We start from the raw sequence: 17,598 nt of genomic DNA, 5'->3' as shown, positions 1-17,598 counted from the left end.
GGTTGGGGTGGACAAGGTGGAAACTCACCTCTGGATTCAGATGTCAATTATAAATTATTGACACCTTGCCACAGCCATTGATCATATCATCTGAACACATAGACAAGGTTAAAGCCTTGTCATCGCTGTTGTACAACCATTGATGATAGAGAAATTCCCCTGTCCCACTTAGGAAACCTGAACCGAAACCTCTGGAGACTTTGCGCCCCTCCCAAGGTTTCCCTGCGGTTCCCGGAGGTTGCAGGTGGTTGCCGGAGGTTGCAGGTAGTGGAAGCAGGTAGGGAGACTGACAAAAACCTCCGGGAACCGCACGGAAGCCTTGGGTGGGGCGCGCAAAGTCTCCAGAGGTTTCTGTTCAGGTTTCCTAAGTGGGACAGGGGCATCATTTCTTTGAAGTTCTTTCAGCGTCGCCAATCCTTCTACCGCAGCGGGTTGAGGGGAAGACTCTCAAATGTTTACCAGGTGATAGACATAAAACTACCCTACAAAAAAAATAAACCGAGTGAGGCCGCTAGATTGTTGGTGAAGTTCTGGAGAACTTTAATTCTGCGGGCAAAAATAAATAAATAAATGGAAATCGCGTGGTTCAGGTTTTAATCAGCGTTTCACCCACGTGGGGTTATTCGCACTTTGAAGTCAAACCCTTTTATTGAGTAGACAAAAGTGCTGGAGAAACTCAGCGGGCGAGGCAGCATCTATGGAGCTAAGGAAATAGGCAACGTTTCGGGTCGAAACCCTTCAAGTTCAAGTGAGTTTATTGTCATGTGTCCCTGATAGGACAATTAAATTCTTGCTTTGCTTCAGCTCAACAGAACATAGTAGGCATGAATACAGAACAGATCAGTGTGTCCATATACCATGATATAAATATCATGAATAAATAAAATGATAAAGTGCAAATAACAGATAATTGGTTATTAATAATCAAAGTTTTGTCCGAGCCAGGTTTAATAGCCTGATGGCTGTGGGGAAGTAGCTATTCCTAGATTCTTAGTAGCTATGAGTAGCTATTCTTCATAGCTTGTTTAGCCTGAGTAGCTATTCTTCAAGTATTTAAGAAGGAACTGCAGATGCTGGAAAATCGAAGGTAGACAAAAGTGCTGGAGAAACCCAGCGGGTGCAGCAGCATCTATGGAGCGAAGGAAATATGCAACGTTTCGGGCCGAAACCCAAAGGAAATAGGCAATGTTTCGGGTCGAAACCCGAAGGGTTTCGGGACGAAACATTGCCTATTTCCTTCGCTCCATAGATGCTGCTGCACCCGCTGAGTTTCTCCAGCATTTTTGTCTCCCTTCTCCAAGTAGATGCCCTTCTTCAAGTATGGAGAGCAACTATCCGACCCCCTGTTCTGCGAGGAACGTTTGTTATTGAACGGCGTGGAAGATTAAATGGGCTCTGTTCAAATATCCAGATATTAATTGTACTCTGTGGCCGCAGGGATCATATCCTCTCTCGCTTGAAAGCTGCAGCCGCGACTAGCAGTATGAGTTTTCAGAACCAAGGATACCAACCTACTGGTCTACAGACGCTAATGTTCATGAAAAGCGCCGCCGAGCATCACAGCCGTGTATCTCTGGCTTCTTAAGTCGCTGACCCTTCTCTACCCCCCCCCCCCCCCACCTCTAAACCCCCCCCCCCCCTCTTCTCTTCTCCCCTCTACTCTCCCTCCCCCCCCCCCCCCCCCCCCCATTTTGTCTTTAATTACGCATTGGAATACAGTGTAGGGAGACAAAAATGCTGGAGAAACTCAGCGGGTGCAGCAGCATCTATGGAACGAAGGAATAGGTGACGTTTCGGGCCGAAACCCTTCTTCAGAACATCTTGTATACATAGTGAGCAGGTTTTGTATCCCAACTCTGAATGCTGTCTACAATTCCCTTCACTGATGCTGCCCAACCGGCTTAGTTCCTCCAGCACTCTGTCTTTTGCTCCAGATTCCGGCAACAAGCGAGAGAATGGGTGAGGTTTCGGGTCGAGACCCTTCCTTCTTCAGTGGAGAAAAGTGCTCTCAAGTTGTGAACGCTTGATTGCTGGACTTAACCCTGTTCAAACTCACAGTTTCTTCCCAGCAACTATTGGGGCTATTGAGTAAGAAGGAACTGCTGATGCTGGTTTAAACCGAAGATAGGCACAAAAAAAGCTGGAGTATCTCAGCGGGACAGGCAGCATCTCTGGAGAGAAGGAATGGGTGACGTTAGGTCTCGACCCGAAACATCAACCATTCCTTGAACACCACATCCTCCAACTAGGCTACGAACTGCATCGACTTGGGGACATTGTGTATGTATTTGGAGCAACATTATTTTTTCAACATATTCTGAACTTTTGCTGTTGTATATGATGGTGTTCATAGAGTACCCTGTTTACATAACTGCAGATGCTACTTTAAACCGAAGATAAGAAACATAGAAACATAGAAAATAGGTGCAGGAGTAGGCCATTCGGCCCTTCGAGCCTGCACCGCCATTCAATATGATCGTGGCAGATCATCCAACTCAGTATCCTGTACCTGCCTTCTCTCCATACCCCCTGATCCCTTTAGCCACAAGGGCCACATCTAACTCCCTCTTAAATATAGCCAATGTATTTGCCTCAACTACCTTCTGTGGCAGAGAATTCCAGAGATTCACCACTCTCTGTGTGAAAAATCTTTTTCTCATCTCGGTCCTAAAAGATTTCCCCCTTATCCTTAAACTGTGTGACCCCTTGTTCTGGACTTCCCCAACATCGGGAACAATCTCCCTGCATCTAGCCTGTCCAACCCTTAAGAATTTTGTACGTTTCTATAAGATCTCCCCTCAATCTTCCAAATTCTAGCGAGTACAAGCCGAGTCTATCCAGTCTCTCTTCATATGAAAGTCCTGACATCCCAGGAATCAGTCAGGAATAAGACACGAAAAACTGGAGTATCTCAGCGGGACAGGCAGCATCTCTGGAGGGAAGGTACGGGTGATGTTTCGGGCCCCAAACATCACCTGTTCCTTCTCTCCAGAGATGCTCCCTGGCCCGCTGAGATACTCCAGCCTTTTTGTGTCTATCTTGGTATGAATTTCATTGTTCCGTTTCGGGACATATGACAATAAAACACTCTAGACTTATGACACTAAGAGTCTTGACACTATGAGACCACCGGACCACAGGGGACTGTTTTAGGTGGCGTGTTTTTTTTTTTACTAGAGACATCATCTGTCCATTTCCTCCACAGATGCTGCCTGACCCGCTGGATTTCACCAGCGCGTTGTGTTTTGCTCAAGATTCCAGCATCTGCAGTCTCTTGGGACTTCGCTTTTTTCCTCTCCCCCCCCCCCCCCCCCCCCCCTCCCCGCCCCACAGCCTTCCCTTCTCGTTCACTCGAGTTGCCGAACAGAAAATGCATTCAGGAAGACAGCAAATTGGATTAATCCAAAATGCTGGAGAAACTCAGCGGGTGCAGCAGCATCTATGGAGCGAAGGAAATAGGCAACGTTTCGTCCCAGATACCACCCGCCCTGCTGAGTATTTCCAGCACTATTGCTTTAAAAAAAAATGTTATTAATCCGCTATTCCTGATTTAAGGGTGTAACATGGCCTGCGTTGATCTGAAGCAAATGGTTTGGAGAGCATCGGTTGAAATGCCATTTAAGATTGAACAAGGCTTCCTCATTTTTAAATATTTGACATATATTTATATGGGGAGAAGGCAGGCACGGGTTATTGATTGGGGATGATCAGCCATGATCACAATGAATGGCAGTGCTGGCCTGAAGGGCCGAATGGCCTCCTCCTGCACCTATTCTCTATGTTTCTAAGGTAGACAAAAATGCTGGAGAAACTCAGCGGGTGCAGCAGCATCTATGGAGTGAAGGAAATGGGCAACGTTTCGTACCGAAACCCTTCGGGTTTCGACCCGAAACGTTGCCTATTTCCTTTGGGTTTCGGCCCGAAACGTTGCCTAATTCCTCCGCTCCATAGATGCTGCTGCACCCGCTGAGTTTCTCCAGCATTTTTGTCTCCCGTCGAATTTTTCCAGCATCTGCAGTTCCTTCTTAAACACAATGTATTAATCCCCTACTTTGCAACGAGACCCATCTGTACAAGGTTCCAAAACTGTGTGCGATAAAGAGAAATTGAAAACGGCTCCAAATACTCCGGCGATCTGCTCTAACATACTTTAAAAGTTCAAGCCGAAGTTTACCCTGTACACACAAAAAAAACTATCGTGATTTGCCGACACGTTGAAAATTGAGATCTGGTGGCAAGAACACCGTGTACATTTCTCCAGGTTTATTACCTAACCATATAATTCGTATAATGCGTATACATTCAGTCGAAATATTTTTTAAATGCCCATTTTTGCGTTGATATCAAAGCAACTGATGGAACTCAAAAATGCTGGAGAAACTCAGCGGGTGCAGCAGCATCTATGGATCCATAGATGCTGCTGCACCCGCTGAGTTTCTCCAGCATTTTTGTGTACCTTCGATTTTCCAGCATTTTTGTGTACCTTCGATTTTCCAGCATCTGCAGTTCCTTCTTGAACACAAGTGGTGGGACTCAGCGGGTCAGGTAGCATCTGGGGAGGGAAATGGACACTCGGCATTTCGGGTCGGGACCCTACTTCAGACTGATGGAGTACGAGCGACGGCGACCTCTCTTTTCCGGCTTTTTACTCTGAAGCGAGTGTGAAGAAGGGTCCAGACCCGCAAGCATCATCACCTCGCCATTTCTCACCACGGGCGCTGCCTGAATGGCCGAGTTCCTCCAGCACTTGTGTTTAAGAAGGAACTGCAGATGCTAGAAAATCGAAGGTACACAAAAAATGCTGGAGAAACTCAGCGGGTGCAGCAGCATCTATGGAGCGAGGGAAATAGGCAACTTTTCGGGTCGAAACCCTGAAGGAAATAGGCAACGTTTCGGGTCGAAACCCTTCCGGGTTTCGGCCCGAAACGTTACCTATTTCCTTCGCTCCATAGATGCTGCTTCACCCGCTGAGTTTCTCCAGCATTTTTGTCTACTTTCCTCCAGCACTTTGTGTTTTGCTCAAGATCCCAGTCTCTACGGGTCCCTGTCTCTCCAATAACGCCTAGTTCTGGGTTTTCTCCTAAGGGGACATTTCAACACGTTGTGGCAATTGATCCTATGTTAACGGATGAAACTCTGGAATTTATACCCCTGCGTTTCCAGACACTGGTTTCTAACATTGTAACTCTTTTTCTTCAAACTCCATCCCAGCCCCCCCCACAGATTTTTCGCGTGTGCATAAGGATGGACAAATGGAGGAATAATTTGAAGTGATTAAATAGAGTGAAGGGGTAATCTTAAAATGCTGGAGTAACTCAACAGGACAAATAACAAATCTTACCTGAAGTCACTGTACGGGTGGACAATCCAAAATCCAGCTGATTTGACCCGTTCTTGCTCTCTTTCCACCGCCTTCTGGCTGCCAAACATTCTCAGAGAAAACTTGTTAACTCCCGGCTGCAGCATGGCTCCAAATTGTCTCTGCAAGAAGCCGCTTTGACTCGCCCTCAAGTCGTCTTCTAGGAAGATCTGGTCGGCGCCGTCCGCCTTGAAGAGCGCCGACCTCGCTTCTTGCTCGGCTGCCGCCTGCTGCTTGGCCCCCGACCGTCCCCTCTCCTCCGAGGCTGTGCCGGAGATGGAGCCGGAGCTGGAGCCGTCCTCGCTGCCGGGGTTAGTGCCCTCGCTCGGTGTGGACTCCCCCTCGCCGATCAGGCGCTTGCCCTCCGCCACGTCGGCTTCGTGGAGGTGCCTGCTGGCGATGGAGGAGAGGCTCCCTCGAAAGCGCCGGCAGTCCCCGTTGGAACTGGTCTTGATGAGATCAGTCTCCATCGTCTTGCCTTCTCCAACCTTGGCGTCTCCAGCCCACCTCGCACCTCCCACCGTGGGCGAGGGCAGATGCTTCATCTTGATACTTCTTCTGCCCGGCTCCCTGTCCCCGTCGCACTCCATCAAGCCGTCTTTGGTCCCTATGTGTTGAGGGAGGCTGTACAGTCTTTTCCGCATGGCGGGGGGCAACCTTTCCATCTCGCCCCCACCACCCGCTCCACCAAACCTCCCCTTCTCCTCCAACATGCCGCTTGTGACTGCGGCCGCCGCCTCACTGGCATCTCCGGAGAGCTCGGACCATCTCAACCACAGTCGCCGTGATGAGCAGAGAGAGCGAAGCCAAGCATCGCACCCCCCCCCCCCCCCCCCCCCTCCCCTCTCCCTCTCCCTCCCTCCCCCTTTACCACAGTATCTGTGCTCCTGTAAACTTTCTTCAAGAAGCCGAAGAATGATCTCCCCCTGTCCTCGATCCGAACGCAGGCAGCGGGTTCCCCGAAGAAGAAACAAGAATGAATTTTTTTTTTAACACACAAAATTTAAAAAAAAGCACGGGGAAATGGAATTATCAGTCGTTTACTCTCTTGGTCACACGGCAGACACAAAGCAGGCTAGCGGTTGTCCTTTTGCACGTCTGCGCATCACTGATCGGCAAGATTAGGAAATAAAGAGGAGAATCCCTATTACAATGGAGAAGAGCGCTCCGTATCCTTCACCGAGCGGCGCCTTCAATGTGAAGAGAAATCCGATCCTTTGGGTTGCTATAGGAGACACCCTCCCGATTAGGTGTTAACCCGAGAAGCCATCCTTCCATCACCCGAGCCACGCAATTCGTGGGGCTGGTAAAACTCTTCCCTTTAACAGGTCCATCTGCCAACTGTTGCTAACTTGAAGCGCAACTGTGAGCCGCGAAGATAGCGTTTTTCTTCAGCCACTTCCCCGGGATTTTCGCTCCACCTCTCCTCTCCTCTCCACTGCCTGTGCTGAAACCGTGGCTGCCCAGGTATTGTTTATCTGTCTTCGTTTGACATTTGATTTGAGTGCAATTGTAAACGGAGGGGAGGGAGGGGGGGAAGGGAATGCCAGCTGAGGATCCGAATTGTGTGTGGTCACGCCGCGTTCTCCATGGCATAGACATAGACACATGGAAATGTTTAAGAAGTAACTGCAGATGCTGGAAAATGGAAGGTGGACAAAAATGCTGGAGAAACTCAGCGGGTGCAGCAGCATCTATGGAGCGAAGGAAATAGGTAACGTTTCGGGTCGAAACCCTGAAGGAAATAGGCAACGTTTCGGATCAAAACCCGGAAGGGTTTCGTCCCGAAACGTTGCCTATTTCCTTCACTCCATAGATGCTGCTGCACCCGCTGAGTTTCTCCAACATTTTTGTCTACCTTAGAAACATAGAAAATAGGTACAGGAGGAGGCCATTCAGCCCTTCGAGCCAGCACGGCCATTCAATGTGATCATGGCTGATCATCCCCAATCAATAACCCGTGCCTGCCTTCTCCCCATATAAATATATGTCAAATATTAAAAAATGAGGAAGCCTTGTTCAATCTTAAATGGCATTTCAACCGATGCTCTCCAAACCATTTGCTTCAGATTCCGATAACGAAGGCCATATTACACCCTTAAATCAGGAATAGCGGATTAATAACATTTTTTTTAAAAGCAATAATGCTGGAAATACTCAGCAGGGCGGGTGGTATCTGGGGAGAGAGAACCTTTCAACAGGAAAGGGACAAAACTATTTTTTTTTAAATAACTTGAAACAAAGCCTGAGACCCTTTTTCAGCCTGAAGAAGGGTCTCGACCCGAAACGTCAGCCAGTCCCTTCTCTCCAGAGATGCTGCCTGTCCCGCTGAGTTACTCCAGCATTTTGTGTCTGTCTTCAAGCTTGTCAATGTGTTTAGTTCTGAACTGTCTTCTGGTCCCTGGCTCAGGGAGCATCGAAGTGATGGGTAATAAATCCTGGGCCTGACAGCGACATCCACAAGCGGTGAAGTCATCATTAAATCAACAGAAATAACAAACTTCCCTGTGACAATGATGTATGGTTTTACCCAGCATTTCTACACTAGCACATAATATGTTACTCAATAGTCAATGGTTCCTTATTGTAATATGTACATATGTACTGTGAAAACATTTTTTTTGTATATAGTTCAGTAAAGTATTGCCATATCTAAGCACAATCCCTGTTTAGGCTTGCACTGTGGCTGCCTCCCTGTCCCACGGTACGAGTTCATTCCAAGAGTTCTCCCGAGTTTGCCCTGATTCGAACTCGGAGATTTACGGCAATGGCCACTCGTCGGTACTCGGGGCTCTCGTGGACATTTTTCATCATGTTGAAAAATCTTCACGAGTCTTCCCGTGCTTACCTGCCATTAGCGAGTCTTCCCGAGTACCTGCCGTTAGCGCTAAGAGACGTCCCCGAGCTCCGACGTACCCGCTACGTTCATTCTCCGTGCTTACCACGAGTTTGATTATTTTTAAACTCGGGAGAGCTCTTGACTGAACTCGTACCGTGGGACAGGGCTAGCGCTTGCAGCACCAGGGACCCAGCTTCGATCCCGACTGCGGGTGCTGTCTATACGGAGTTTGCACGTTCTCCCAGTGAGTGAACACATGTGTTTTCTCCGGCTTTACAACTATGCCATCTGAGTTTAGTTTAGGGAGACCTCTCACAACCATAGGAGACCTCTCACGACCATACAGCCTGTAGATCTCCTCTGGTCGTGAGTGGTCTCCAAAGAGTCGTAGCGTCTTTCTGGTCGCCGCTGAATTTTCAACATGTTGAAAATTTCGGAGACCTATCACGGGTGCCAGCAGTCGCCTGTAAAGGTCGCGTAAGTGGGACAGGCACTTTTTGTGTCTCCCTTTACTATATGCTGGAGATTGTTTTATGTTCGTTTCATTATCTTTGATGAAGGAGTAAGTGTTTTATTGTACAGTGTACAACAATTAAAGCTCTTTGTCACATTTATATGCATTAGTGGGAAATATTTTATAATCTTATTTACTCTGCCTCTTCAACAGCCAGCAGCTCTGAGGAATTTCCTTTAAGCTGATTTGTTTTATTTTTAGCTCACTCTCAGCGATTAATAAATGTACTCCACTGCCAGGAATACTTTGGGCTGGTCTGTGCAATAAAAGCCCTCTTATAAATATGAATTATCATTGTAATTTTAACAAAATAAAACAATATTTATTTTAAATAGCAATGTTATTCTGGTTTAAACCGAAGATAGACACAAATAGCTGGAGTAACTCAGCGGGTCAGACAGCATGTGTAAGAAAGAACTGCAGATGCTGGTTTACATCGAAGGTAGACACAACATGCTGGAGTAACTCAGCGGGTGAGGCAGCATCTCTGGAGAGAAGGAATGGGCGACGTTTCGGGTCGAGACCCTTCTTCAGACTGATGTCAGGGGAGGGGGCGGGACAAAGATAGAATGTAGGCGGGGACAGTAAGACTAGTGGGAGAACAGAAAAGGGGAAGGGGATGGAGAGAGAGGGAAAGCAAGGGCTATCTGAAGTTAGAGATGTCAATGTTCATACCGCTGGGGTGTAAACTACTCAAGCCAAATATGAGGTGCTGTTCCTCCAATTTGCACTGGGCCTCAACTCTGACAATGGTCTTTCTGAAGTGCTGAGCCACCGGGAGATCAGGTAGGTTAAGACGGACTGAGCGGAGATGTTCAGTGAAACGATCGCCGAGCCTGCGCTTGGTCTCGTCGAGGTCGGACAGCATCTTTGGAGAAAAGGAATAGGTGACGTCTTCAGACACTGATTTCCTATTTTCTCTTTTGCCACAGTAGGCTGGGGAGGCCAAGTCAGTGGATATATTTAAGGCAGAGATAGATAATTTCTTGATTAGTATGGGCGTCAGAGGTTATGGGGAGAAGGCAGGAGAATGGCGTTAGGAGGGAGTGATAGATCAGCCATGATTGAATGGTGGAGTAGACTTGATGGGCCGAATAGCCTAATTTTACTCCTATTCCTTATGACCTTATGATTGAAGGCAGCAACTCTACTGTTGTGCCACCGTGCCGCCCATCTCTTTACAGATGTTGTCCTTACAGATTTTCATGGCCCCAGTCACTATGGTGAATAGGTGTCATTTTACTGTGGCTCATTTTATAAAACACTAATTAGGTAGCAGAAACAATGGAGAATCAGTCAAGCATGACAGAATGATAATAACACTGTTTCACACTTCAATTAGCTATCTATTCCGAATAAATAAATAAATTGTTGATCCAGCTTTTGAATGCAAAACTCCAGAATGACAAAACCATTAAAAATCCAACCCCATTAAAGAGAGACCTTAGACCTCTAAGAAGAGTCTACGTATATTGGTATAATATTGGTGTGCCAAGATACAGTGGAAAACATTGATTTTCGTGCTATTCAAGCGGAGCATACAGTATGTGCATTGTGCCAAAGAGATAAGAACCAGAGTGCAGAATATTGTGTTACTGCTACAGAGAAAGTGCAGATAAATAAAGTGCAAGGGTCCCAAGGAGGTAGATTGGGAGATCAGGAATTCTTCCTCAGATTATGAGAGATCCCTTAAAGAGGCCGATAAAAGTGGGGAAGAGGGTGTTCCAGAATCTGGTTCAGTTTAGAGATAGCTCACAGGAAGAATACATAAACTTAGCACAGACAGCACCCGTAGTCAGGATCAAACCTGTCTCTGGTGAGGCAGCAGCTCTACCACCCTGCCACTGTGCTGCCTTTATGTGCAGTACATGCTTTCGAGCTTTTGAATCTTTTGCCTAACACAAGCGTAGAGGACAGAGAAGAAAGATTGTCCATGGGAGTAACTCTGCCGGTCTGGCAGGATCTCTGTAAAAAAGGAACAGGTGACGTTTTGGGTCGAGACCCTTCTTCAGACCAAGAGTCAGGGGAAAGGGAAACGAGAGATATAGACAGTGTTGTCGAGAGACACAGAACAAATGAATGAAAGACATGTGAAAAAGTGACGATGATATTAAAATATCAGCCATGATCATATTGAATGGCGGTGCAGGCTCGAAGGGCCGAATGGCCTACTCCTGCACCTATTTTCTATGTTTCTATGTTTCTAAAGGCAACAGGCCAATGTTAGCTGTGGGCTTCATACACAATGCAACATTCCTGGCCATTATCACCAAAGGTACACAAAAATGCTGGAGAAACTCAGCGGGTGCAGCAGCATCCATGGAGCAAAGGAAATAGGCAACGTTTTGGGCCGAAACCCTTCTTCAAGACTGATGGGGGGTGGAGGGAGGCTGGGAGAAGAAAGGAAAAAGGAGGAGGAGGAGCCCGAGGGCTGAGGGAGAGCTAGGAAGGGGAGGAGACAGCAAGGGCTAACAGAATTGTGAGAATTCAATGTTCATGCCACCAGGATGCAGACTCCCCAAGCGGAATATGAGGTGCATTATCACCAAACATATATTCACTGCAAATTCATTGCTGGTTGGGATATTGAGATTTTCTGTGATGTCCCACCCGTCATGTCTGACCCCCAGAGAAAGAGCACCAATCACTCGATTTTCCTCATACTCGTGGAGATTACAAAGAAATACTCTCATCACTCACTGTAATTATTATATTGCCCATACGGGTTTACTGCAATAACATCCAGATTTACTGTACTGCTTGTATTGCTCATGGGGGACTCTTTGCAATTCATCATATCCATGCACACGACATAATGTACGGGTACCTCAACAGAATTTATCAAGCATCCATTTCCCAGAAAGATCTGACTGTGATTCAGAGATATTTATTAATTGATCAGCCAAGCAACATCAATAATATTTTTCAAGTCATTACATTTCTGTAATACTTCATTCTCAGCCAGGATATTTTTGTGTTACAGAGTCCGGAGTTAGAAATCACTTCATGATTTTTATGCACTACAGCAATGTTGTAGCTGAGAAATTACTATCAGTAATATTGAAAGAGCATATACATTCTTTCACTGTCTAATTTAAAATAAACAGATGCACCGACTGTAATGTGTAGGAAGGAACTGCAGATGCTGGTTTCCACTGAAGATAGACACAAAATACTGGAGTAACTCAGCGGGTCAGGCGGCATCACTGGAGAAAAGGAATAGGTGACGTTTCGGGTCAAGACCCTTCTTCAGACTGAAGTAGGTGACGTTTCAGGTCAAGACCCTTCTTCAGACTGTTTCTTCAGTCTCAACCCAAAACATCATCTATTCCTTTTTCTGCAGAGATGCTGCCTGACCAGCTGAGTTACTCCAGTATTTTGTGTCTACCTGCACCTACTGTAAAAGAGTGGACAATAAAAATAATCACTTGAACTTAATATATATCGGAAAGGTTCTATACGGAAGAGTGCAGAAACAGGTCACTTGGCTCAGCACCAGGCCAGTTTATATGCATTAACGATCATCGGAATGACTTTACCTTAAAACAATAACAACACAGTCCATATTTTATCGGGGATTTTTGAGGACAGGAGTATCTTTGTAGCATTACAATTAGCTTGTTGTCCTTAATTTCCCTGGGGAGAGTCAGCTTTAGTCACTGGTATTGCTTCTTTTTGAGCCAGTGCCTGACTTTACGACTCTTTTGTCAATTTGATAAATACCTGTCCCTTGTCCAGAGATGGGGTGATGTTTCCTGGCACACTGAAAGGTGAGATGGACTGCGATCATGTCAGTGCCAGGTTGTCTGGTGAAGGTTGCTTCAAATAAGGCGCAATGGTGCAGCCAGCTGCCCCACAGCTTCGGTGGCCAGGGTTCAATCCTGGCCTCCGATATTGTCTGCATGGAGTTTGTATGTTTTCCCTGTGAATGCTTCAATCTCCTTGGGTGCTCTGGTTTCCTCCTACATCCCAAAGCCATGTATGTTGGACACACAAAAAGCTGGAGTAACTCAGCAGGTCAGCCAGCACCTCTGGAGAAAAGGAGTAGGTGACGTTTCGGGTCGAGAGCTTTTGAGGTTAATTGGCCTCCGTAAACTTCCCCTGGTGTGTAGATGAGTGATATAAACTGCGACATGTTGATGGGAATGTGGAGAGAATAAAAAGTGATTACAGCGTAGGAATAGTGCAGATGGGAGCTGTATGGTTGGTGTAGACTTGATGAGCCGAAGGACATATTTCCGTGCTGTGTGACTCTGTGACACCCTTTAATTAAATTGATACATGCAACATTCACTCAATAATTATACCAATAATCGTATCAGATTTTTGCATGTTACAATAACATTTTTTAATTACAAAATTCATCAATCTGTGGAGAAAAAATGTCAGTATAATATTTTACAAGCATGAGAACATTTGGTGTTTCACAGAATGAAATACTTGGTATTTAAAAAAATATATACATCTCTCTTTTCACAGATTGAAAACTTAAACATTGTTTTCCTTGTTACTTTGGTATTTAACTAGTTTTATTATCATGTTTACTACTTTCGGCTCTCTTAACAATTCTTAACATTGTTGTGTAGTTGTAAAATACCTGAGGGAGACTATTATTAACCAAATTGTTCTTTGATTCGCTTTATCACCTCAAGTGAAATTTCCTTTGCAGTCTTACAACATAGTCCTAGGCAGCACAGTGGCACAGCTGGTAGAGCTGGCCAGGGACCCAGGTTTAATCCTGACCTCAGGTGCTGTCTGTGCGGAGTTTGCATGTTCTCCCTGTGACTGCATGGCTTTACTCTGGGTGTTCTGGTTTCCTCCACATCACAGAGATGTGTGGAATGGCAGGTTCATTGGCTGCTGTAAATGCCCCTGGTGCGTAGGGAGTGGTAGAATCTGGGGGGAATGGATAGCAATATGGAAATTATATTGTGGAGAGGGAAAAATCAGCCATGAATGGTGGAGTAGACTCGATGGGCCGAATGGCCTAATTCTGCTCCTATGTCTTATTTTTATTATAGTATCTATGAAGAAGTGTTCTTAACCGGAAAAGTCACCTACCCATGTTCTCCAGAGATGCTGCTTGACCTGCTGAGATGCTCCAGCACTTTGTGCCATTTTTTGAAGAGAATAAAGTTAGATTAGATTAGTGTGGGATTATTGCAAATGAGCGGTTGATAGTATGGACTCGTTGGGCCAAAGGGTCTGTTTACATCGAAGATAGACACTAAAAGCTGGATTAACTCATCGGGACAGGCAGCATCTCTGGAGAGAAGGAATGGGTGACGTTTCAGGTCAAGACTCAAACTGATTAGGGATAAAGGAAAGGAGAGATATAGACGATGGTGTAGAGAGATAAAGAACAATGAATGAAAGATATGCAACAAAAGACACAATGATAATAAACAGGCCATTGCTTACATGCTGTATCTCTTTATATATCTCTTTATTAAAAATTTTTATGTGTTTATATACATATATAAAGGATAAAGATTTTTTGAAGCAGAACAAAACTTTGGGATTTTGCAATTTTAGCTGATCGCAAATACTTTGGTAGAAAAATTTAGAAAGGCCAAGAAAATGTAAAATAGAAGTTGAGAGAGTAATAGAAGTTGAGGGAGAAATTTCAAAGTAATTACAGAAAGTCAAAGAAGAAAGCTGCCGATTGCAGCAAGTTATATAAGCTATATAAAGAGGTCTATGAATAAAAAAGGTGACCTCTGACTATCCTCAGACAGAGGAGCACTACCTGATATTAGTTCAAGGAGAGATTATTTTACATAGTCAACAAGAACTAAACTTAATACTGATTTAACCCTGTTATAATGGCATAGTGAAAACCATCTAATCACCTATACTTAACCTTGTCATGAAGTAGTCTATAATATAGGAGGGTGATTAAATAAGACAGTATTACATTCAAGTGTCTGCTCTTGTCTTTGATATTGATGGCAGGTAACAATTATATTTCTTTTCACAGGGCTTTAGTTTATGGTCCTGATGTGGTCTGGATTCAACTTTGGTTAGGTTTCTGTATTACTATTGTACGCGAGACAGTCAAAAGAGAAACTAATGTAAGTAAGTCTGAAGAAGGGTTTCGGCCCGAAACGTCGCCTATTTCCTTCGCTCCATAGATGCTGCTGCACCCGCTGAGTTTCCCCAGCAATTTTGTGTACCTTCGATATTCCAGCATCTGCAGTTCCCTTTTGAAAACTAATGTAAGTATCCTGTTGCAGACATAAAACTGATATTGATTCTAAGAGTGATCTTAGTTCTTTGATGAAGAAATAGACAGTTGTGTGTGTGTGTGGCCGCCAACTCCGATGCTAGGCCGCAGTGCGGGCGGATACGATACGGGGAAAAATCGCATCTCCGTCGATGTAAGAGATTAGAAAGTTTTCCCCAACCCCGCCCTCCCCCACATAAAACAAGCTAAAAAACATACTGTTAAAGCATAAAGAAGGAAGGGACGGGCAGATTGTTGACGAGGCAGCCATTGCTGGTGGAGATTTTGCAATATGATAAAAAAAATATGGGTGGAAATGTTCCCGTCCACCTGAAGCCTTCATCCTTCTTGGTGGTAGGGGGTCTTGATGCTGCTTAAGTAGATTAGTTGAGTTACTGCAATGTATTTCATAGACACAGCACACTGCAGCCAAAGCTTGTCGTTTGTCATTGCTGGAGGGAGAGAATGTACAATGTATTGAATAGGTTGCAGGTTAAGCAGGCTGCGTTTTCAAGCATCTTGTGTATCTTTGGAGATGCACACACCAGGCAAGTGGAGATTAGTCCATTCTTGACACGCACGTTGTATATTTCAGAAAGACTTTGGGGTATCAGGGGTTCATTAGTGATACCGGCCTCTTTTCACCAGTGAGTATGATGTGGTTAGGCCAATTGAGGTTTGGACCATTGATGACCACCAAGATGGTGATGATGATAAAGCCTCTGAGAGTCATGAGCAGGTTTAGCTTAGTTTAGATTAAATTAGAGATACAGCATGGAAACATGCCTCACGGCCCACCTTCTTCTTCTTCTTGCGTATGGCGTGCACAGCCTAAAGTTGTAGGACAACTTGTTCTATTTGATCCTATTTGATTGTGCACGCCGGGTTGATTGCATTCATCCAAACAGGGCGGACCACGTGAAGGTTGCAATCTCCCACCCCAGAGACCGTACGGCCCACCGAGTCCGCGCTGACCAACGATCCCCGCACACTAACACTATCCTACACATACAAGGGACAGTTTACAACTTAACCAAGCCAATTAACCTTAAAACCTGTATCTCTTTGGAGTGGGGAGGAAACTGGAGCACCTGGAGAAAACCGATGCAGTCACGGGGAGAACATACAAACTCCGTGCAGACAGCACCCGTAGTCAGGAATAAACCAAGGTCTGTAAATAAGTAGTAAATATGTGAGAAAGAAAGATGGGCGTAATGCGTAATAAGGAAAAGACGCACATATGAAAGGTAGGAACACACAGATGTCAAGGTCTAATTCACCTGGTTGTTTACCAGTCGTATCTCACTCCAGGTGGCACAATAGAGCAGGATTCCTTGAAGTGAAGTGAAACTTAAATCCAGTCGTGAATGAAATAGACTAGAATACAATGCATTCTCAGGCAGAACAATGAAAATAAACAAAAGTCATAGATGGATTACTGAAGCATGAGGAATTGTTATGATTCCTGAGAACAAAGTGGCTCTTTGTGGTTGTTGGTGGTCAACCAGCCCAGCCCCAGTGTACCTGGTCCAACCAGCTACGTCAATGACCTTTCTGCAGCATAATGAACAAAGACCATAAGACATAGGAGCAGAATTAGGCCATTCGGTCCATCGAATCTGTTCCGCATCAGGTCATAAATTAGCATGGTTGTTTTGACTGATTGCAAGATTCCGCATGTAAACAGGCCCTTTGGCCCACTAAGTCCATGCCAACCATTGATCACCATTTACATTAGTTCTATGCTTTTCCACTCTCTCATCCACTCCCCTACACATTTAGCGGCAATCTGCAGAGGCCAATTATCATGTAAGCCCGCACATTTGTAGGATACAGCATGGAAACACGCCCTCTGCCCACCAAGTCCACGCCGACCATCGATCACCCATTCACGCTCGTTCTATGTTACCCCACTTTCTCATCCACTCCCTACCCACATAGGGATAATTTACAGAAGCCAATACAAACCAGCATGTCTTTGGAATGTATGAGGAAACCGGAGTACCCGGAGGAAACCAACGAGGTCAAAGGGAGAACATGCAAACTCCACACAGACAGCACCCAAGGTCGGGATTGAACAACGGCACTGTGAGGCACCAGCTCTATCAACTGCACCACTGTACCACCCTGAATCACTGGTGATTTCAATCTCATTTTAATTCAGCTGGTTTACCTTATTTCCATCTCCCAGTTCCTATTTATTTCATTTCATTTTGTTAATCTTTTAAGCTCTAGTCATTTCTTTCTTTCCGTTTGAAAGTTGTGAGTGATTGGATTTTGCAATAATTTTAGCCTGACATATCACTTTTGATCTGATTTGATTTTTTATGACGATTGAATATTTTTCTCTGAAAAAAATGTATTTGATTTATTTTCATGGGAAGTGCAGCAACTGTTGATTTTTTTCCTGCATTCTTACCTTAAAGACATTAAGTGACGTCTTACCTGAATGTTAATTCTCCATTTATGAAATTACACATGACTGCCCAAATGATAATTGAAAAGCAAAATGTACAGATGCTAGAAATCTGGAACAAAAGGAGAAAATGGAGATTAGGCAGCATCTACAGAGAGAGAAGCAGAGTAAAGTTGAAGAGCAATGACTTTCAATTAATGTTTTGAGTCATAGTCATATAGCATGGAAACAGGCCCTTCGGATC

The 17,598-nt window shown here is 45.1% G+C and overlaps 1 protein-coding gene across 1 annotated transcript in view; it reads right to left on the bottom strand.

Annotated features, from left to right (window-relative positions):
* The window catches only part of hcn4 (hyperpolarization activated cyclic nucleotide gated potassium channel 4), a 157,255-nt gene extending 151,087 nt beyond the window's left edge, over nucleotides 1-6,168 (bottom strand). The window contains 1 exon segment of the mRNA XM_033014919.1: nucleotides 5,342-6,168. Within this exon segment, the coding sequence (XP_032870810.1) occupies nucleotides 5,342-6,072 (731 nt within the window). The 5' untranslated portion in view covers nucleotides 6,073-6,168.
* Nucleotides 6,169-17,598: the final 11,430 nt, after the last annotated feature.

This window comes from Amblyraja radiata, chromosome X (genome assembly GCF_010909765.2).
Source record: "Amblyraja radiata isolate CabotCenter1 chromosome X, sAmbRad1.1.pri, whole genome shotgun sequence".
In the NCBI taxonomy this organism is placed as follows: domain Eukaryota; kingdom Metazoa; phylum Chordata; class Chondrichthyes; order Rajiformes; family Rajidae; genus Amblyraja; species Amblyraja radiata.
This window is presented reverse-complemented; position numbering and strand designations above follow the sequence as displayed.